The sequence below is a fragment of the Mustelus asterias genome, chromosome 2 (assembly GCF_964213995.1).
Source record: "Mustelus asterias chromosome 2, sMusAst1.hap1.1, whole genome shotgun sequence".
Classification (NCBI taxonomy): domain Eukaryota; kingdom Metazoa; phylum Chordata; class Chondrichthyes; order Carcharhiniformes; family Triakidae; genus Mustelus; species Mustelus asterias.
Window position 1 is genome coordinate 1,949,175 of NC_135802.1, and position 20,755 is coordinate 1,969,929.

The 20,755-nt window shown below is 47.1% G+C and overlaps 1 protein-coding gene across 1 annotated transcript in view; it reads right to left on the bottom strand.

Annotated features, from left to right (window-relative positions):
• The window catches only part of LOC144504318 (nuclear receptor-binding protein 2-like), a 135,885-nt gene that overhangs the window by 74,160 nt on the left and 40,970 nt on the right, over positions 1–20,755 (bottom strand). The window contains exon 5 of the mRNA XM_078229473.1: positions 19,876–19,916. Coding sequence (XP_078085599.1) covers positions 19,876–19,916 — 41 coding nt within the window. The remainder of the gene's footprint in view (positions 1–19,875; positions 19,917–20,755) is intronic.

A 20,755-nucleotide genomic window follows, 5' to 3' on the forward strand; every position in this document is an offset into this window, starting at 1 on the left:
TCCTACCAAAATGAATCACCTCGCATTTGTCAGGGTTAAACTCCATTTGCCATTTTTCAGCCCAGCTCTGCATCCTATCTATGTCTCTTTGCAGCCTACAACAGCCCTCCACCTCATCCACTACTCCACCAATCTTGGTGTCATCAGCAAATTTACTAATCCACCCTTCAGCCCCCTCCTCCAAGTCATTTATAAAAACTACAAAGAGCAGAGGACCAAGCACTGATCCCTGTGGCACTCCGCTGGTAACCGGTTTCCAGTCCGAAAATTTTCCATCCACCACCACCCTCTGTCTTCTGTTAGATAGCCAGTTACCTATCCAATCGGCCAAACTTCCCTCTATCCCACACATCCTTACTTTCATCATAAGCCGACCATAGGGGACCTACATAGGTAGCTATCTGTAGCAGGGACTGCATGTGGTCCTCCTGCTGTGGTATGGAAGCAATCTTTGTCCAAATACAGCAAGATCTGGATAATATTTATAAAGACACAAATATGGAGAGGACCTTTGGCCCATCGAGTCTGCACTGACACAAAATCTACACTAATCCCGGTTTCCAGCACTTGGCTCAGAACCTTGAATGTTCTGACATTTCAAGTACTCATCCTTGTACTTTATAAAGGTTGTGAGGTTTCCCACCTCTGACACCCTTCAGGCAGTGGATTCCATCGTCCAACCACACTCTGAGTGGAAAGACTTTTCCTCAAATCCCCTCTAAACCTCCTGCCCCTCACCTTAAATTAATGCCCCTCATGATTGACCCCTCAACCTAGGGGAACAGCTGCTCCCTACTCACCCTGTCCATACCCCTCAGCCCCCTGGGCCGGATGAGATTTATCCTAGGATTCTCTGGGAGGCGAGAGAGGAGATTGCAGAGCCTTTGGCTTTGATCTTTGTGTCGTCATTGTCTACAGGAACAGTGCCAGAAGACTGGAGGATAGCAAATGTTGTCTCCTTGTTCAAGAAGGGGAGTAGGGACAACCCTGGTAATTATAGACCGGTGAGCCTTACTTCTGTTGTGGGTAAAGTATTGGAAAGGATTATAAGAGATAGGATTTATAATCACCTGGAAAGGAATAATTTGATTAGGGACAGTCAGCACGGTTTTGTGAAGGGTAGGTCGTGCCTCACAAACCTTAGTGAGTTCTTTGAGAAGGTGACCAAAGAGGTGGATGAGGGTAAAGCAGTTGATGTGGTGTTTATGGATTTCAACAAAGCATTTGATAAGGTTCCCCATGGTAAGCTTTTACAGAAAATACGGACACATGGGATTGAGGGTGATTTAGTGGTTTGGATCAGGAATTGGCTAGCTGTAAGAAAACAGAGGGTGGTGGTTGATGGGAAATATTCATCCTGGAGTTCAGTTACTAGTGGTGTACCGCAAGGATCTGTTTTGGGACCACTGCTGCTTGTCATTTTTATTAATGACCTGGATGAGGGTGTGGAAGGTTGGATTAGTAAATTTGCGGATTACACTAAAGTCGGTGGAGTTGTAGACAGAGCGGAGGGAAGTGGCAGGTTACAGAGGGACATAGATAAGCTGCAGGGCTGGGCTGAGAGGTGGCAAATGGAGTTTAATGCGGAAAAGTGTGAGGTGATTCACTTTGGAAGGAGTAACAGGAATACAGAGTACAGGGCTAATGGTAAGATACTTGGTAGTGTGGATGAACAGAGGGATTTGGGTGTCCATGTGCATAGATCCCTGAAAGTTGGCACCCAGGTTGATAGGGTTGTTAAGAAGGCGTACGGTGTGTTAGCTTTTATTGGTAGAGGGATTGAGTTTCGGAGCCAGGAGGTTATGCTGCAACTGTACAAAACTCTGGTGCGACCGCATTTGGAGTATTGCGTACAGTTCTGGTCGCCGCATTATAGGAAAGATGTGGAAGTATTGGAAAGGGTACAGAGGAGATTCACCAGGATGTTGCCTGGTATGGTGGGAAAATCGTATGAGGAAAGGCTGAGGGACCTGAGGTTGTTTTCGTTAGAGAGAAGAAGGTTAAGAGGTGACTTAATAGAGGCATACAAGATGATCAGAGGATTAGATAGGGTGGATAGTGAGAGCCTTTTTCCTCGGATGGTGATGGCTAGCACGAGGGGACATAGCTTTAAATTGAGGGGTGAGAGATATAGGACAGATGTTAGAGGTAGGTTCTTTACTCAGAGAGTAGTAAGGGCGTGGAATGCCCTGCCTGCAGCAGTGGTGGACTCGTCAACATTAAGAGCATTCAAATGGTTATTGGATAAACATATGGATGATATTGGAATAGTGTAGATTAGAGGGGCTTTAGATTGGTTCCACTGGTTGGCGCAACATCGAGGGCCGAAGGGCCTGTACTGCTCTGTAATGTTCTATGTTCTATGTTCTTTGTTCTCTGCTCTAAAGAAAACAATCCAAGCCTATCCAACCTCTCCTTATAGCTCAAACGCTCCATCCCAGGTAACATCCTGGTGAACCTCCTCTGTACCCCCTCTGTTGCAATCACAACCTACCTGTAGTGAAGTGACCAGAACTGCACACAGCACTCCAGCTGTGGCCTCACCAGTATAACTCCAACATTACCTCCCTACTCTTAGAATGTGAGCACGCATGCTTGCTTTCTTCACTTTCTGCTAACTGGCACTGCATTAGGTGACACGGTGACACAGTTCTTAGCACTGCTGCCTCACAACACCAAGGACCCGGGATTAAGTTCAGCCTCAGGTGACTGACTGTCTGCATGGAGTCTGCACATCCTCCCCGTGTTTGTTGGAATTCTTTGAAGGTGTAACTAGTAGAGTTGACAAGGGGGAACCAGTCGATGTGGTATATTTGGACTTTCAGAAAGCGCTTGACAAAGTCCCGCGCAAGAGATTATCGTGCAAGATTAAAGCGCATGGGATTGGAGGAAGTGTATTGAGATGGATAGAAAACTGGTTGGCAGAGAGGAAACAAAGAGTAGGAATTAATGGGTGCTTTTTAAATTGGCAGGCAGTAACTAGTGGGGTGCCACAGGGATCGGTGCTGGGACCCCAGCTATTCACAATATATATTAATGATTTGGATGAGGGAACAAAATGTAACATCTCAAAGTTTGCAGATGATATCGAGTTGGGTGGGAGGGTGAACTGTGACGAGGATGCAGAGATCCTTCAGAATGATCTGGACAGGTTGGGTGAGTGGGCTAATCAATGGCAGATGCAGTATAATTTGGATAAATGTGAGGTTATTCACTTTGGAAGCAAAAACAAGAAGGCAGATTACTGCCTGAATGGGTGTAAATTGGGAGAGGGGAGTGTGCAGCGGGACCTGGGTGTCCTTGTGCCCCAGTCGCTGAAGGTAAGCATGCAGGTGCAGCAGGCGGTAAAGAAGGCAAATGGTATGTTGGCCTTCATTGCGAGAGGTTTTGAGTACAGGAGCAGGGATGTGTTGTTGCAATTACACAGGGCCTTGGTGAGGCCACACCGAGAGTATTGTGTGCAGTTTTGGTCTCCTTTTCTGAGGAAGGATGTTCTTGCTCTCGAGGGAGTGCAGCGAAGGTTTACCAGGCTGATCCCGGGGATGGCGGGACTGATGTATGAGGAGAGATTGACTAGGTTAGGATTGTTTTCACTGGAGTTCAGACGAATGAGGGGGGATCTCATAGAGGCTTATAAAATTCTAACAGGACTGGACAGGGGAGATGCAGCGAGGATGTTCCCGATGGTGGGGGAGTCCAGAACCAGGGGTCACAGTCTGAGGATTCAGGGTAGACCATTTAGGACGGAGGTGAGGAGACATTTCTTCACCCAAAGAGTGGTGAGCCTGTGGAATTCATTACCACAGGAAGTAGTTGATGCCAAAACATTGAATGTATTCAAGAGGGGGCTGGATATAGCACTTGGGGCGAATGGGATCAAAGGTTATGGGGAAAAAGCAGGATTAGGCTATTGAGTTGGATGATCAGCCACGATCGTAATGAATGGCGGAGCAGCCTCGAAGGGCCGAATGGCCTCCTCCTGCTCCTATCTTCTATGTTTCTATGTGTCTACGTGGATTTCCACTGGTGTCCGGTTTTCTCCCACAGTCCAAAGATGTGCAGGTTAGGTGGATTGGCCATGCTAAATTACCTCTTAGCGTCGGGGGATTAGAGGGGGAAATACGTGGGGTTGCCCAGGTAGGGCCTGGCTGGGATTGTTGTCGGTGCAGGCTCGATGGGCTGAATGGCCTCTTTCTGCACAGTAGCGATTCTATGATTCTATGATTTTTTTCAATTCATTGGTGGGACATGGGCGTCGCTGGCTGGGCCAACATTTATTGCCCATCCCTAGTTGCCCTTGGAGGGCAGTTGAGGGTCAACCACATTGCTGTGGCTCTGGAGTCACAGGTCTCTCTATACAGAGGGTGGTGAGAGTCTGGAACAAGCTGCCAGAGGGAGTAGTAGAGGCGGGTACAATTTTGTCTTTTAAAAAGCATTTGTACAGTTACATGGGGGTACGATGGGTATAGAGGGATATGGGCCAAATGTGGGCAATTGGGATTAGTTTAGGGGTTTAAAAAAAAAAGGGTGGCATGGACAAGTTGGGCTGAAGGGCCTGTTTCCATGCTGTAAACCTCTGACTCTAGGTTGGCCAGACTAGATAAGGATGGCAGATTTCCTTCCCTAAAGGACATTACTAATCTATGCGACTGATAAAGGCGAATGCACTGTCTGCTTTCTTAATTACCCAGGTCTATCTTCCCGCAACCTAATAACTTCTTCCTCACTGTTAACCATCCTGCCAAACTTGGTGTCATCCACAAACTTATTTATCCTCACCCCCCACATTCTCATCCAGATAATTTATATAGATCATAATCACTAAGAGTCCCAGCATTGCTCCCTGTGATACACCACTGGACACTGGCATCCGGTCACACAAACAGCCTGCTACCCACCACCCTCTGTCTCCTACAATAAGCCAGTTTTGGATCCATCTTGCCGAGTTACCCTGAGAATCCCATGTGTTTTTACCTTCCTTATCAGACTCCCATGTGGGACCTTGTCAAAGGTTTTGCTGAAATCCATATAAACCACATTCAACTGAATATTTAGGAGACCAATTCTCCAGGATGATACTTTATGTCACATCTGAAACATCTATTAACTTTCTCTGGGATTCATTTGTCTATTTTTGCTGTTTCAGTTCTGTCTTTTGCTCGAATAGTCAGATCTGTGGAAGATATTCTCACCTCATTCTGCCTGTCTTCAATGCTTCTATTGTGTTGACAGCTGCATTGCAGTGTCCGGGTCATTTTGCAAGCTGGCAATCATTAATCTCCTGACTCTGTGTCACACTGGAATGTCTCCTTTGTTCCACAAAGCATGAAGGAAATGACTGTTCCCAATGAATATTCTCAAATCAGAAGCTGTTGAATCTGATAAGGTCTCGCACGCAGAAACTGGATACAGCTGATAGCCAGGAGCCTGTGCACATAACCCCCTGAGAAATCATCAGCAATTTAAACATCTGTAATGATCCTGGGATCCCAAAAGTGAAATTTATCAATCTTTTACACAATCAGTTTAAGTTGATAATATATTCTTCCCTGGACAGAGCACCTGTTTTCTGAAATCTCCCTGTCTCACAGGTACTCATGATGTGGAGATGCTGACGTTGGACTGGGGTAAACACAGTAAGAAGTTTAACAACACCAGGTTAAAGTCCAACAGGTTTATTTGGTAGCAAAAGCCACACAAGCTTTCGGAGCGCTGCTCCTTCGTCAGGTGAGTGGGAATTCTGTTCACAAACAGGGCATATAAAGACACAAACTCAATTCTCCCCAGAGCGGAGAAGCTATGGCATCTCCTCCGGAGCCTTCAACATGTCATTGATGAAGACGAACATCTCACCAAGGCCATCCCCACACCCCCACTTCTTGCCTTCAAACAACCGCACAACCTCAAACAGACCATTGTCCGCAGCAAACTATCCAGCCTTCAGGAGAACAGTGACCACGACATCACACAACCCTGCCACAGCAACCTCTGCAAGACGTGCCGGATCATCGACACAGATGCCATCATCTCACGTGAGAACACCATCCACCAGGTACACGGTACATACTCTTGCAACTCGGCCAACGTTGTCTACCTGATACGCTGCAGGAAAGGATGTCCCGAGGCATGGTACATTGGGGAAACCATGCAGACGCTACGACAACGGATGAATGAACACCGCTCGACAATCACCAGAGAAGAGTGTTCTCTCCCTGGGGTTGGGGTGTGGAATGGACTGCCTGCAGTGATAGTGGAGTCAGACACTTTAGGAACATTTAAGCGGCTATTGGATAGGCACATGGAGCACACCAGGATGATAGGGAGTGGGATAGCTTGATCTTGGTTTCAGATAAAGCTCGGCACAACATCATGGGCCGAAGGACCTGTTCTGTGCTGTACTGTTCTATGTTCCTGTGGGGGAGCACTTCAGCGGTCACGGACATTCGGCCTCTGATCTTCGGGTAAGCGTTCTCCAAGGCGGCCTTCACGTCACACGACGGCGCAGAGTCGCTGAGCAGAAACTGATAGCCAAGTTCCGCACACATGAGGACGGCCTCAACCGGGATATTGGGTTCATGTCACACTATCTGTAACCCCCACGACTTGCCTGCACTTGCAAAATCTCACTAACTTTCCTGTCTGGAAACAATACACATCTCTTTAACCTGTGCTTAACCCTCTCTCCACTCACATTGTCTGTACCTTTAAGACTTGATTACCTGTAAAGACTCGCATTCCAACCATTATTTTGTAAATTGAGTTTGTGTCTTTATATGCCCTGCTTGTGAACAGAACTCCCACTCAGCTGACGAAGGGGCAGTGCTCCAAAAGCTAGTGGCTTTTGCTACCAAATAAACCTGTTGGACTTTAACCTGGTGTTGTGAGACTTCTTACAGGTAATCAACAGACCATGCTGCATGTAAGTTTTACAGAGGAACTGGAATAGAAGGTCAAACCTTTAACATTATTGAACTGACAGGAATCTAGCTCATAAAATACTTTCCCTGTTGGAATTAACGATGGCAAGGCCGAACCTTGTTTCCTCTTTGGTCAGGATCTAACCCAGGTCCACATGTCCATTTCAGTCTTCCACTCGTGGTTTTGTGAACATTGGAGGAAATATCCTGACATTTTACACTTGCTGACTGGCAGTGCTGCCCGGATTGTGGGAAAAAGTGTCATCGTTTCCAACCTCCACACTCCTGAACATAGAAACATAGAATCTAGAAACAGGAATATTCCATTCGGCCCTTCCAGCCTGCTCCATCATTCATCACGATCATGGCTGATCATCAAATCCAATATCCTGATCCCCCCCTTCCCCCCATATCCCTCGATCCCGTTAGCCCCAAGAGCGAAATCTAATTTCTTCCTGAAATCAGACAACGTTTTGGCCTCAACTACATTCTGTAGGAGTAAATTCCACACATTCACCACCCTCTGGGTGAAGAAATTTCTCCTCACCTCAATTCTAAAAGGTTTAACCCTTATCCTCAAACTTTTAGCGACAGGCAGCATGGTTTTGTACGAGGGAGGTCATGTATCACTAATTTAATTGGGTTTTTTGAGGTGACAAAAATGATTGACGAGGGAAGGGCTGTGGATGTTGTCTACATGGACTTTAGTAAAGCATTTGACAAGGTCCCTCATGGCAGGCTGGTGCAAAAGATTAAATCTCACTGGATCAGGGGTGAGCTAGCTAGATGGATTCAGAACTGGCTTGGCCATAGAAGGCAGAGGGTAGCGGTGGAAGGGTGTTTTTCTGAATGGAGGTCTGTAACTCGTGATGTTCCACAGGGATCAGTGCTGGGATTCTGCTGTTTGTAATATATATAAATGACTTGGAAGAAAACGTAGCTGGTCTGATTAGCAAGTTTGCGGATGATACTAAGATTTGCGGAGTTGCGGATAGTGATGAAGATTGTCAGAGAATACAGCCTATCCAGTAGATAGGCTGGGAAATTGGGTGGAGAAATGGCGGATGGAATTTAATCCAGACAAATGCGAGGTGATGCATTTTGGTCGATCCAATTCAGGTGGGAGCTATAAAATAAATGGCAGAACCATCAGGAGCATCGACACACAGGGAGATCTGGGAGCACAGAGAGATCTGGGAGCACAGGTCCACAGATCCTTAAAAGTGGCAGCACAGGTGGAAAAGGTGGTGAAGAAAGCATGTGGCACGCTCGCCTTCATCGGCCGGGGCATCGAGTGTAAAAGTTGGCAAATTATGTTACAATTATATAAAATGTTGGTTAGGCCACATTTGGAAAACTCCGTCCAATTCTGGTCGCCACACTACCAGAAGGATGTGGAGGCTTTGGAGGGAGCATAGAAAAGGTTTACTAGGATGTTGCCTGGTATGGAGGGTATTAGCTGTGAGGAGGGATTGAATATACTGGGATTGTTCTCCCTGGAAAGACAGAGGTTGAGGGGTGACCTGATAGAAGTTGATAAAATTATGAGAGGTATGGATAGGGTGAACAGTTGGAAGCTTTTTCCCAGGGGCAGAAATGACAAGACAAGGGGTCACAAGTTCAAGATAAGGGGGGAAAGGTTCAGTGGAGATGTGCGGGGGAAGTTTTTTACACAGAGGGAGGTGGGGGCCTGGAATGCGCTGCCAAGTGAGGTGGTTGAGGCAGATACGTTAGCCACATTTAAGACTTATCTGGATAGACACATGAACAGACGGGGAATAGAGGGATACAGGCGGTTGGTCTCGATAGGACAATGTGATCAGCGCAGGCTTGGAGGGCCGAAGGGCCTGTTCCTGTGCTGTACTGTTCTTTGTTCTTGTTCTATGACCCCTAGTTCTGGATTCCCCCATCATTGGGAACATTCTTTCTGAATTCTAACCTTGTTAGAATTTTATAAGTTGCTATGGGGTCCCCTCTCACTCTTCTAAACTCCAGTGAGTATAATCCTAACTGACTTAGTCTCTCCTCATATGACAGACCTGCCATCCCAGGAATCAGCCTGATAAACCTTCGCTGTACTCCCTCTGTAGCAAGGACATCCTTCCTCAGATAAGGACACCAAAACTGTACACAATACTCCAGGTGTGGCCTCACCAATGCCCTGTACAATTGCAGCAAAACATCCCTATCCCAATACTCAAATCCTCTCGCTATGAAGGCCAACATACCATTTGCCTTCTTTACTGCCTGCTGTACCTGCACGCTTACTTTCAGCGACTGATGCACGAGGACTCCAAGGTCTCGCTGAGTATCCACCTCTCTCAATTTACACCCATTCAAGTAATAATCTGTCTTCCTGTTATTGCTACCAAAGTGGATAACCTCACATTTATCCACATTATGCTGCATCTGCCATGCAGATACCCACACACTCAGCCTGTCCAAATCACGCTGAAGCATCTCTACATCCTCCTCACATAAGAACATAAGAACATAAGAAATAGGAGCAGGAGTAGGCCATCTAGCCCCTCGAGCCTGCCCCGCCATTCAATAAGATCATGGCTGATCTGACGTGGATCAGTACCTCTTACCCGCCTGATCCCCATAACCCTTAATTCCCTTACCGATCAGGAATCCATCCATCCGCGCTTTAAACATATTCAGCGAGGTAGCCTCCACCACCTCAGTGGGCAGAGAATTCCAGAGATTCACCACCCTCTGGGAGAAGAAGTTCCTCCTCAACTCTGTCTTAAACCGACCCCCCTTTATTTTGAGGCTGTGTCCTCTCGTTTTATCTTCCTTACTAAGTGGAAAGAATCTCTCCGCCTCCACCCTATCCAGCCCCCGCATTATCTTATAAGTCTCCATAAGATCCCCCCTCATCCTTCTAAACTCCAACGAGTACAAACCCAATCTCCTCAGCCTCTCCTCATAATCCAAACCCCTCATCTCCGGTATCAACCTGGTGAACCTTCTCTGCACTCCCTCCAATGCCAATATATCCTTCCTCATATAAGGGGACCAATACTGCACACAGTATTCCAGCTGCAGCCTCACCAATGCCCTGTACAGGTGCATCAAGACATCCCTGCTTTTATATTCTATCCCCCTTGCGATATAGGCCAACATCCCATTTGCCTTCTTGATCACCTGTTGTACCTGCAGACTGGGCTTTTGCGTCTCATGCACAAGGACCCCCAGTTCCCTTTGCACGGTAGCATGTTTTAATTTGTTTCCATTGAGATAATAATCCCATTTGTTATTATTTCCTCTAAAGTGTATAACCTCGCATTTATCAACGTTATACTCCATTTGCCATATCCTCGCCCACTCACTCAGCCTGTCCAAATCTCTCTGCAGATCTTCTCCGTCCTACACACGATTCACTTTTCCACTTATCTTTGTGTCGTCTGCAAACTTCGTTACCCTACACTCCGTCCCCTCCTCCAGATCATCTATATAAATGGTAAACAGTTGCGGCCTGAGTACCGATCCCTGCGGCACGCCACTAGTTACCTTCCTCCAACCGGAAAAACACCCATTTATTCCGACTCTTTGCTTCCTGTCGGATAGCCAGTCCCCAATCCACTTAAACACACTACCCCCAACTCCGTGTGCCCTAATCTTCTTCAGCAGCCTTTTATGGGGCACCTTATCAAACGCCTTTTGGAAATCCAAAAGCTCACCCTCCCACACAACTTTGTATCATCTGCAAATTTGGAGATAATACATTCAGTTCCCTCTTCCAAATCATTAGAACCATTGAACCATAGAAAATTACAGCTCAGAAACAGGCCTTTTGGCCCTTCTTGTCTGTGCTGAACCATTTTATGCCTAGTCCCACTGACCTACACTTGGACCATATCCCTCCACACCCCTCTCATCCATGAACCCGTCCAAGTTTTTCTTAAATGTTAAAAGTGACCCCGCATTTACCACTTTATCCGGCAGCTCATTCCACACTCCCACCACTCTCTGCGTGAAGAAGCCCCCCCTAATATTCCCTTTAAACTTTTCTCCTTTCACCCTTAAACCATGCCCTCTGGTTTTTCTCTCCCCGAGCCTCAGCGGAAAAAGCCTGCTTGCATTCACTCTATCTATACCCATCAAAATCTTATACACCTCTATCAAATCTCCCCTCAATCTTCTACGCTCCAGGGAATAAAGTCCCAACCTATTCAATCTCTCTCTGTAACTCAGCTTCTCAAGTCCCGGCAACATCCTTGTGAACCTTCTCTGCACTCTTTCAATCTTATTTACATCCTTCCTGTAACTAGGTGACCAAAACTGTACACAATATTCCAAATTCGGCATCACCAATGCCTTATATAACCTTACCATAACACTCCAACTTTTATACCCGATACTCCGATTTATAAAGGCCAATGTACCAAAGGCACTCTTTACGACCCTATCCACCTGTGACGTCACTTTTAGGGAACTCTGTACCTGTATTCCCAGATCCCTCTGTTCAACTGCACTCTTCAGAGTCCTACCATTTACCCTGTACGTTCTTCTTTGGTTTGTCCTTCCAAAGTGCAATATCTCACACTTGTCTGCGTTAAATTCCATTTGCCATTTTTCAGCCCATTTTTCTAGTTGGTCCAAATCCCTCTGCAAGCTTTGAAAACCTTCCTCACTGTCCACTACACCTCCAATCTTTGTATCATCAGCAAACTTGCTGATCCAATTTACCACATTATCATCCAGATCATTGATATAGATGACAAACAACAATGGACCCAACACCGATCCCTGCGGCACACCACTAGTCACAGGCCTCCACTCAGAGAAGCAATCCTCCACAACCACTCTCTGGCTTCTTCCATTGAGCCAGTGTCTTATCCAATTTACTACCTCCCCATGTATACCCAGCGACTGAACCTTCCTAACTAACCTCCCATGAGGGACCTTGTCAAAGGCCTTGCTGAAATCCAGGTAGACAACATCCACCGCCTTCCCTTCATCCACTTTCCTGGTAACCTCCTCGAAAAACTCTAATAGATTGGTCAAACATGACCTACCACGCACAAAGCCATGTTGACTCTCCCTAATAAGTCCCTGTCTATCCAAATATTTGTAGATCCTATCCCTTATCACACCTTCCAATAACTTGCCCACCACCGACGTCAAACTTACTGGCCGATAATTTCCCGGATTTCTTTTGGAACCTTTTTTAAACAACGGAACAACATGAGCCACCCTCCAATCATCCGGCACCTCCCCCGTGAATACTGACATTTTAAATATGTCTGCCAGGGCCCCTGCAAGTTCAACACTAGCTTACATAGAACATAGAACAGTACAGCACAGAACAGGCCCTTCGGCCCACGATGTTGTGCCGAGCTTTATCTGAAACCAAGATCAAGCTATCCCACTCCCTATCATCCTGGTGTGCTCCATGTGCCTATCCAATAACCGCTTAAATGTTTCTAAAGTGTCTGACTCCACTATCACTGCAGGCAGTCCATTCCACACCCCAACCACTCTCTGCGTAAAGAACCTACCTCTGATATCCGTCCTGTATCTCCCACCACGAACCCTATAGTTATGCCCCCTTGTAATAGCTCCATCCACCCGAGGAAATAGTCTTTGAACGTTCACTCTATCTATCCCCTTCATCATTTTATACACCTCTATTAAGTCTCCCCTCAGCCTCCTCCGCTCCAGAGAGAACAGCCCTAGCTCCCTCAACCTTTCCTCATATGACCTACCCTCCAAACCAGGCAGCATCCTGGTAAATCTCCTCTGCACTCTCTCCAGCGCTTCCACATCCTTCTTATAGTGAGGTGACCAGAACTGCACACAATATTCCAAATGTGGTCTCACCAAGGTCCTGTACAGTTGCAGCATAACCCCACGGCTCCTAAACTCCAACCCCCTGTTAATAAAAGCTAACACACTATAGGCCTTCTTCACAGCTCTATCCACTTGACTGGCAACCTTTAGAGATCTGTGGATATGGACCCCAAGATCTCTCTGTTCCTCCACAGTCTTCAGAACCCTACCTTTGACCCTGTAATCCACATTTAAATTTGTCCTACCAAAATGAATCACCTCACATTTATCAGGGTTAAACTCCATTTGCCATTTTTCAGCCCAGCTTTGCATCCTATCTATGTCTCTTTGCAGCCTACAACAGCCCTCCACCTCATCCACTACTCCACCAATCTTGGTGTCATCAGCAAATTTACTGATCCACCCTTCAGCCCCCTCCTCTAAGTCATTAATAAAAATCACAAAGAGCAGAGGACCAAGCACTGATCCCTGCGGCACACCGCTAGCAACCTGCCTCCAATCCGAAAATTTTCCATCCACCACCACCCTCTGTCTTCGGTCAGACAGCCAGTTACCTATCCAATCGGCCAACTTTCCCTCTATCCCACACCTCCTCACTTTCATCATAAGCCGACCATGGGGGACCTTATCAAACGCCTTACTAAAATCCATGTATATGACATCAACTGCCCTACCTTCATCAACACACTTAGTTACCTCCTCAAAAAATTCTATCAAATTTGTGAGGCACGACTTGCCCTTCACGAATCCGTGCTGACTATCTCGGATTAATCCGCATCTTTCTAAATGGTCGTAAATCCCATCCCTAAGGACCCTTTCCATCAATTTACCAACCACCGAAGTAAGACTAACCGGTCTATAATTACCAGGGTCATTTCTATTCCCTTTCTTAAACAGAGGAACAACATTCGCCATTCTCCAGTCCTCTGGCACCATCCCCGTGGACAGCGAGGACCCAAAGATCAACGCCAAAGGCTCTGCAATCTCATCCCTTGCCTCCCACAGAATCCTAGGATACATTTCATCAGGCCCAGGGGACTTATCGACCTTCAGTTTATTCAAAACTGCCAAGACATCCTCCCTCCGAACATCTATTTCCTCCAGCCTATTAGCCTGTAACACCTTCTCTTCCTCAAAAACATGGCCCCTCTCCTTGGTGAACACTGAACAAAAGTATTCATTCATCACCTCGCCTATCTCTACTGACTCCATACACAAGTTCCCACTACTGTCCTTGACCGGCCCTAACCTCACCCTGGTCATTCTTTTATTCCTCACATAAGAGTAAAAAGCCTTGGGGTTTTCCTTGATCCGACCCGCCAAGGACTTCTCATGTCCCCTCCTAGCTCTCCTAAGCCCCTTTTTCAGCTCATTCCTTGCTAACTTGTAACCCTCAATCGAGCCATCTGAACCTTGTTTCCTCATCCCTACATAAGCTTCCCTCTTCCTTTTCACAAGACATTCCACCTCTTTTGTGAACCATGGTTCCCTCACTCGGCCATTTCCTCCCTGCCTGACAGGAACATACCTATCAAGGACATCCAGTATTTGTTCCTTGAAAAAGTTCCACTTTTCATTAGTTCCTTTCCCTGACAGTTTCTGTTCCCAACTTATGCCCCCTAATTCTTGCCTAATCGCATCATAATTACCTCTCCCCCAATTGTAAACCTTGCCCTGCCGTACGGCCCTGTCCCTCTCCATTGCAATAACAAAAGACACCGAATTGTGGTCACTATCTCCAAATTGCTCTCCCACAACAAAATCTAACACTTGGCCCGGTTCATTTCCCAGTACCAAATCCAATGTGGCCTCACCTCTAGTCGGCCCATCCACATATTGTGTCAGGAAACCCTCCCGCACACACTGCACAAAAACTGCCCCATCCAAACTATTTGACCTACAAAGGTTCCAATCAATATTTGGAAAGTTAAAGTCCCCCATGACAACTACCCTGTGACCCCCACACATATCCATAATCTGCTTAGCAATTTCTTCCTCCACATCTCTATTACTATTTGGGGGCCTATAGTAAACTCCTAGCAACGTGACCGCTCCTTTCCTATTTCTAACTTCAGCCCATATTACCTCAGTGTGCAGATCCCCCACGAAGTGCCTTTCCGCAGCCGTTAAACTATCCTTGATTAACAATGCCACTCCTCCACCTCTTTTACCAGCTTCCCTACACTTAGTGAAACATCTATACCCCGGAACGTCCAACAACCATTCCTGTCCTTGTTCTACCCACGTCTCCGTAATGGCCACAACATCGTAGTCCCAAGTACCAATCCACGCCCCAAGTTCATCTACCTTGTTCCGGATGCTCCTTGCATTGAAGTAGACACACTTCAACCCACCTTCCTGTCTACCAGTACCCACCCTTGACCCTGATACCTTCCCCAATACCTCACCACCCTCACTGACTTCTGGACTACAACTCCCTTTCCCACTCCCCTGACAAATTAGTTTAAACCCCCCTGAAGAGCCGTAACAAATTTCCCTCCGAGGATATTGGTGCCCCTCTGGTTCAGGTGCACCCCGTCCTGTTTGTACAGGTCCCACCTTCCCCAGAACGTGTTCCAATTATCCACGTATCTGAAACCCTCCCTCCTACACCATCCCTGCAACCACATGTTTAACTGCACTCTCTCCCTGTTCCTCAACTCGCTATCACGTGGCACCGGCAACGTACCAGAGATGACCACATGTTTCGTCTTGGCTCTCAGCTTCCAGCCCAGCTCCAGAAATTCCTGCTTTAAATCCCCGTCCCTTCTCTTACCTATGTCATTGGTACCAATGTGCACCACGACTTGTGACTGTTTCCCCTCCCCCTTCAGAATCTGGAAAACACGGTCTGAGACATCACGGACCTTGGCATCCGGTAGGCAACATACCATCCGTGAGTCTCTTTTGCTGCCACAGAACCTCCTATCTATCCCTCTAACTAACGAGTCCCCAATAACTATCGCCCTCCCGCTCTCCCCCTTTCCCTCCCGAGCCACAGAGACGGACACAGTGCTGGAGATCCTCTCACTGCGGCTCCCCACTGGTATGTCATCCCCCTCAACCGTATCCAAAGCGGAATACTTGTTGCTAAGGGGAACGACCACCGGGGATCCCTGCACGGACTGCTTCCTCCCAGCCCCTCTCACCGTCACCCATCTGTTTTCAATCCTCGGAGTAACTGTATTCCTAAAGCTTCTGTCTATGGCCATCTCTGCGTCCCTGATGATCCTAAGTTCATCCAACTCCAGCTCCAGTTCCCTAACACGGTTTTGGAGGAGCTGCAGATGGGTGCACTTCCCACAGGTGTAATCAGTAGGGACACTGTCGTCGTCCCTCACCTCAAACATAGTGCAAGAGGAACATAGCACTGCCTGCACACCCATCCCCTCTAGATACCTTGCCAGTACCAGGTAGAAAGTGCAAAAATGAATTCAACTCACCCCTGCTCGCCCTTTCAGCCTAAGCCCTGTGAGCCAAAGTCTTATAGCTCACACTCTGCTTCCCACACACTCTGCTGCCCGCTCCCAACGCTGCCCGCTGTATACTGCAGCCTACCTTTTATACTTCACGCGCTTAAAAAACCCTTCCCAGACTCCTTTGCTGCCCACTTCTAGTTTTCACTTTAAACTTGAAAAACTGCTGTTAAAGTAAAGGCCAAAAAAATACACACACTAGCTGACTAATTTAATTGAATTGTTTATTTATTTATCTCTCACCAGCACTGCTGCCTTCAATCACCCCTCTCAGCTTGCTCCAGTGGATCAATGAGGGGGAACCTCCCAGGTAACTGACTTCCCTCAAGGTCCGTGGGAATACCCTGTCCGGTCCTGGGGATTTATCCACTCTGATTTGCCTCAAGACAGCGAGCACCTCCTCCCCTTTAATCTGTAAAGCTTCCATGGCCTCCCTACCAGTTTGCCCTATTTCCGTAGACTCCATGCCCGTTTCCTCAGTAAATACGGATGCAAAAAACCATTTAGTATCTCCCCCATCTCTTTTGGTTCCATACACAGTCGACCACTCTGGTCTTCAAGAGGACCAATTTTATCCCTCACTATCCTTTTGCTCCTAACATACCTATAGAAGCTCTTTGGATTTTCCTTCACTCTGTCTGCCAAAGCAACCTCATGTCTTCTTTTAGCCCTCCTGATTTCCCTCTTAAGTAGCTTCTTGCACTTTTTATACTCCTCGAGCATCTGATCTGTTCCTTGCTGCCTGTACATTTCATACAACTCTCTCTTCCTCTTAATCAGTGTTACAATCTCCCTCGAGAACCAAGGTTCCTTATTCCTATTTACTTTGCCTTTAATCCTGACAGGAACATACAAACTCTGCACTCTCAAAATTTCTCCTTTGAAGGCCTCCAACTTTCCATTTACATCCTTCCCAGAGAACAGCCTGTGCCAATCCACACTTCCCAGATCCCTTCTCATTTCATCAAATTTGGCCTTTTTCCAGTTCAGAACTTCAACCCGAGGACCAGATCTATCCTTATCCATGATCAGGTTGAAATTAATGGCATTATGATCACTGGATCCAAAGTGTTCCCTCACACTCACATCCATCACCTGCCCTAACTCATTTCCCAATAGGAGATCCAATATCGCATCCTCTCTAGTTGGCACCTCTATATCCTGATGTAGAAAATTCTCCTGAACACATTTTACAAACTCTACCCCGTCTAAACCTTTAACAGTATGCGAGTCCCAATCTATATGTGGAAAATTAAAATCCCCGACTATCACAACTTTGTGTTTCTTGCAGTTGTCAGCTATCTCTCCGCTGATTTGCTCCTCCAATTCTCGCTGACTATTGGGTGGTCTATAATACAAGCCCATTAATGTGGTCGTACCTTTCCTGTTTCTCAGCTCCACCCATAGGGCCTCTGTAGACAAGCTCCCTAATCTATCCTGCCTGAGTACCGCTGTAACATTTTCCCTGACCAACAATGCCACCCCCCCACCTTTTATCCCTCTGCCTCTATCCCGCCTGAAACATTGGAACCCTGGAACATTGAGCTGCCAGTCCTGCCCCTCCTGTAGCCAAGTTTCACTAATGGCTATAATGTCATATTTCCACGTGTCTATCCACGCCTTCAGCTCATCTGCCTTCCCTACAATACTCCTGGCATTGAAATAGACACACCTCAAAAAATTATTTCCACCACACTCTACCCTTCCATTTGTGATTTTGCTTGAACTAACCTGTCTTTTTACCCCTGCTCCACTATCTGCTCTGGCACTCTGGTTCCCATCCCCCTGCAAATCTAGTTTAATATATAATGTGAACAGTTGGGGTCCCAGCACAGATCCCTGCGGAACCCCACTAGTCACTGCCTGCCAATCAGAAAAAGACCCATTTATGCCAACTCTTTGCTTCCTATCTGCTAACCAGCTTTCTATCCATCTCAAGACATTACCTGCAATTCCACGTGCTTCTAATTTACATAGTAAAGTTAAAGCACATGGGCAGCACGGTGGCACAGTGGTTAGCACTGCTGCCTCACAGCACCAGGGTCCCAGGTTCAATTCCGGCCTCGGGTCACTGTTTGTGTAGTGTTTGCACATTCTCCTCATGTCTGCGTGGGTTTCCTCTGGGTGCTCCTGAGTCCTCCCACACTCCAAAAATGTAAAGGTTAGCTTGATTGGCCATGCTAAATTGCCCCTAGTCTCAGGGGATTAACAGGTGGGATAATGGGAATAGGGCCTGGGTGGGATTGTGGTTGGTGCAGGCTCGATGGGCTGAATGGCCTCCTTCTGCACTGTACAGATTCTATGATTCTATGATAATAGTCTGTTATGTGAAACCTCAGTGAATCATCCGCTGCTACACCACGTTCTAAATCAGACAGGCAGCTGCTGAAGGATAGAATTGGAACCAAATTTTTATATAATTACAAGCTTTTGTTCACAGGCACATATTACATAACGTGCATCTCCAACTGAACAATCACACTTTCAGCCTGCTCCTGTATCAGGCAAAGCTCAGACCAAATTCACACACAATTAACATCAATTTAACAGGGAGGGAGAGTAAGAGAGAAGAGTGAAAGAGAGACGGAGAGAACATAAAACAAAGAAAATTACAGCACAGGAACAGGCCCTTCGGCCCTCCAAGCCTGCACCGACCATGCTGCCCCCGACTGAACTAAAACCCCCTACCCTTCCGGGGACCATATCCCTCTATTCCCATCCTATTCATGTATTTGTCAAGACGCCCTTTAAAACTCACGACCGTATCCACTTCCACTCCCTCCCCCGGCAACGGGTTCCAGGCACCCACTACTCTCTGTGTAAAAAATCTGCCTCGGACATCTCCTTTAAACCTTGCCCCTCGCACCTTAAACCTGTGCCCCCGAGTAATTGACTCTTCCACCCTGGGAAAAAGCTTCTGACTATCCACTCTGTCCATGCCTCTCATAATCTTGTAGACTTCTATCAGGTCTCCCCTCAACCTCTGTCGTTCCACTGCTACCCTCTGTCTTCTATGACCGAGCCAGTTCTGTATCCACCTTGCCAGCTCACCTCTGATCCCATGCAACTTCACCTTCTGCACCAGTCTGCCATGAGGCACCTTGTCAAAGGCCTTACTGAAGTCCATGTAGACAACATCCACTGCCCTACTCTCATCAATCATCTTCGTCACTTCCTCAAAAAACTCGATCAAGTTCGTGAGACATGACCTCCCCTTCACAAAACCATGTTGCCTCTCACTAATACATCCACTTATTTCTAAGTGGGAATAAATCCTGTCTCGAAGAATCCTCTCCAATAATTTCCCTACCACTGATGTAAGGCTCACCGGCCTGTAATTACCTGGATTATTCTTGCTACCCTTCTTAAACAAAGGAACAACATTGGCTATTCTCCAATCCTCTGGGATCTCCCCTGTAGCCAGTGAGGATACAAAGATTTCTCTCAAGGCCCCAGCAATTTCCTCCCTTGCCTCTCTCAGTATTGTGTGGTATATCCCATCAGGCCCTGGGGACTTGTCTATCTAAATGTTTCTCAAGAACCCCAATACCACCTCCTTTTTGATCTCAACATGACTCAAACTATCTACACATCCTTTCCCGGACTCATCATCCACCAAGTCCTTCTTTTTGGTGAATAACCAGAGATTGTAACATGGAATAAAAACAAAACAAGTGACTGACCTGAGGGCAGAGAGGATTTGTGTACACCATCGTCTCCAAGCCTGAGGGCAAAAGAACAGTTAGACCAGAGAGAGAGATTCATACAATGAACACACATGCACACACGCAGATAGACACACGCACGCACGCATGCAGACACCTGCAGGCATGCACGCAGACACACGTGTGAACGCAGACACACATGTGCACGCAGACACATGCACACACGCAGACACACGCACGCACGCAGACACATGCACACACACACACGCAGACACACGCACACACACGCATGCAGACACACACACGCATGCAGACACACACACGCATGCAGACACACACACGCATGCAGACACACACACACATGCAGACACACACACGCATGCAGACACACACACGCCCACAGACCCACACATGCACACACAATGACACACAAACACACACATGTTTACACACTGACATGCATGCATGCACACACATGCACGCACACACACACGCATGCAATGACACACACACAGACGCAAACACAGACGCACGCAGAGGCGCACACACAGACGCACACACAGACACACACACAGACACACACACAGACACAAACACATACACACACACACACACAGACACACACACATACAGACACACACACACACATACACACACACAAACACACACATGTTTACACACTGACATGCATGCATGCACACACATACACACGCATGCAATGACACACACACAGACGCAAACACAGACGCACGCAGAGGCGCACACACAGACGCACACACACAGACACACGCACACACAGACACACACACAGACACACACACAGACACACACACACAGACACGCGCACACACAGACACACGCACACACAGACACACACACAGACACACACACATACACA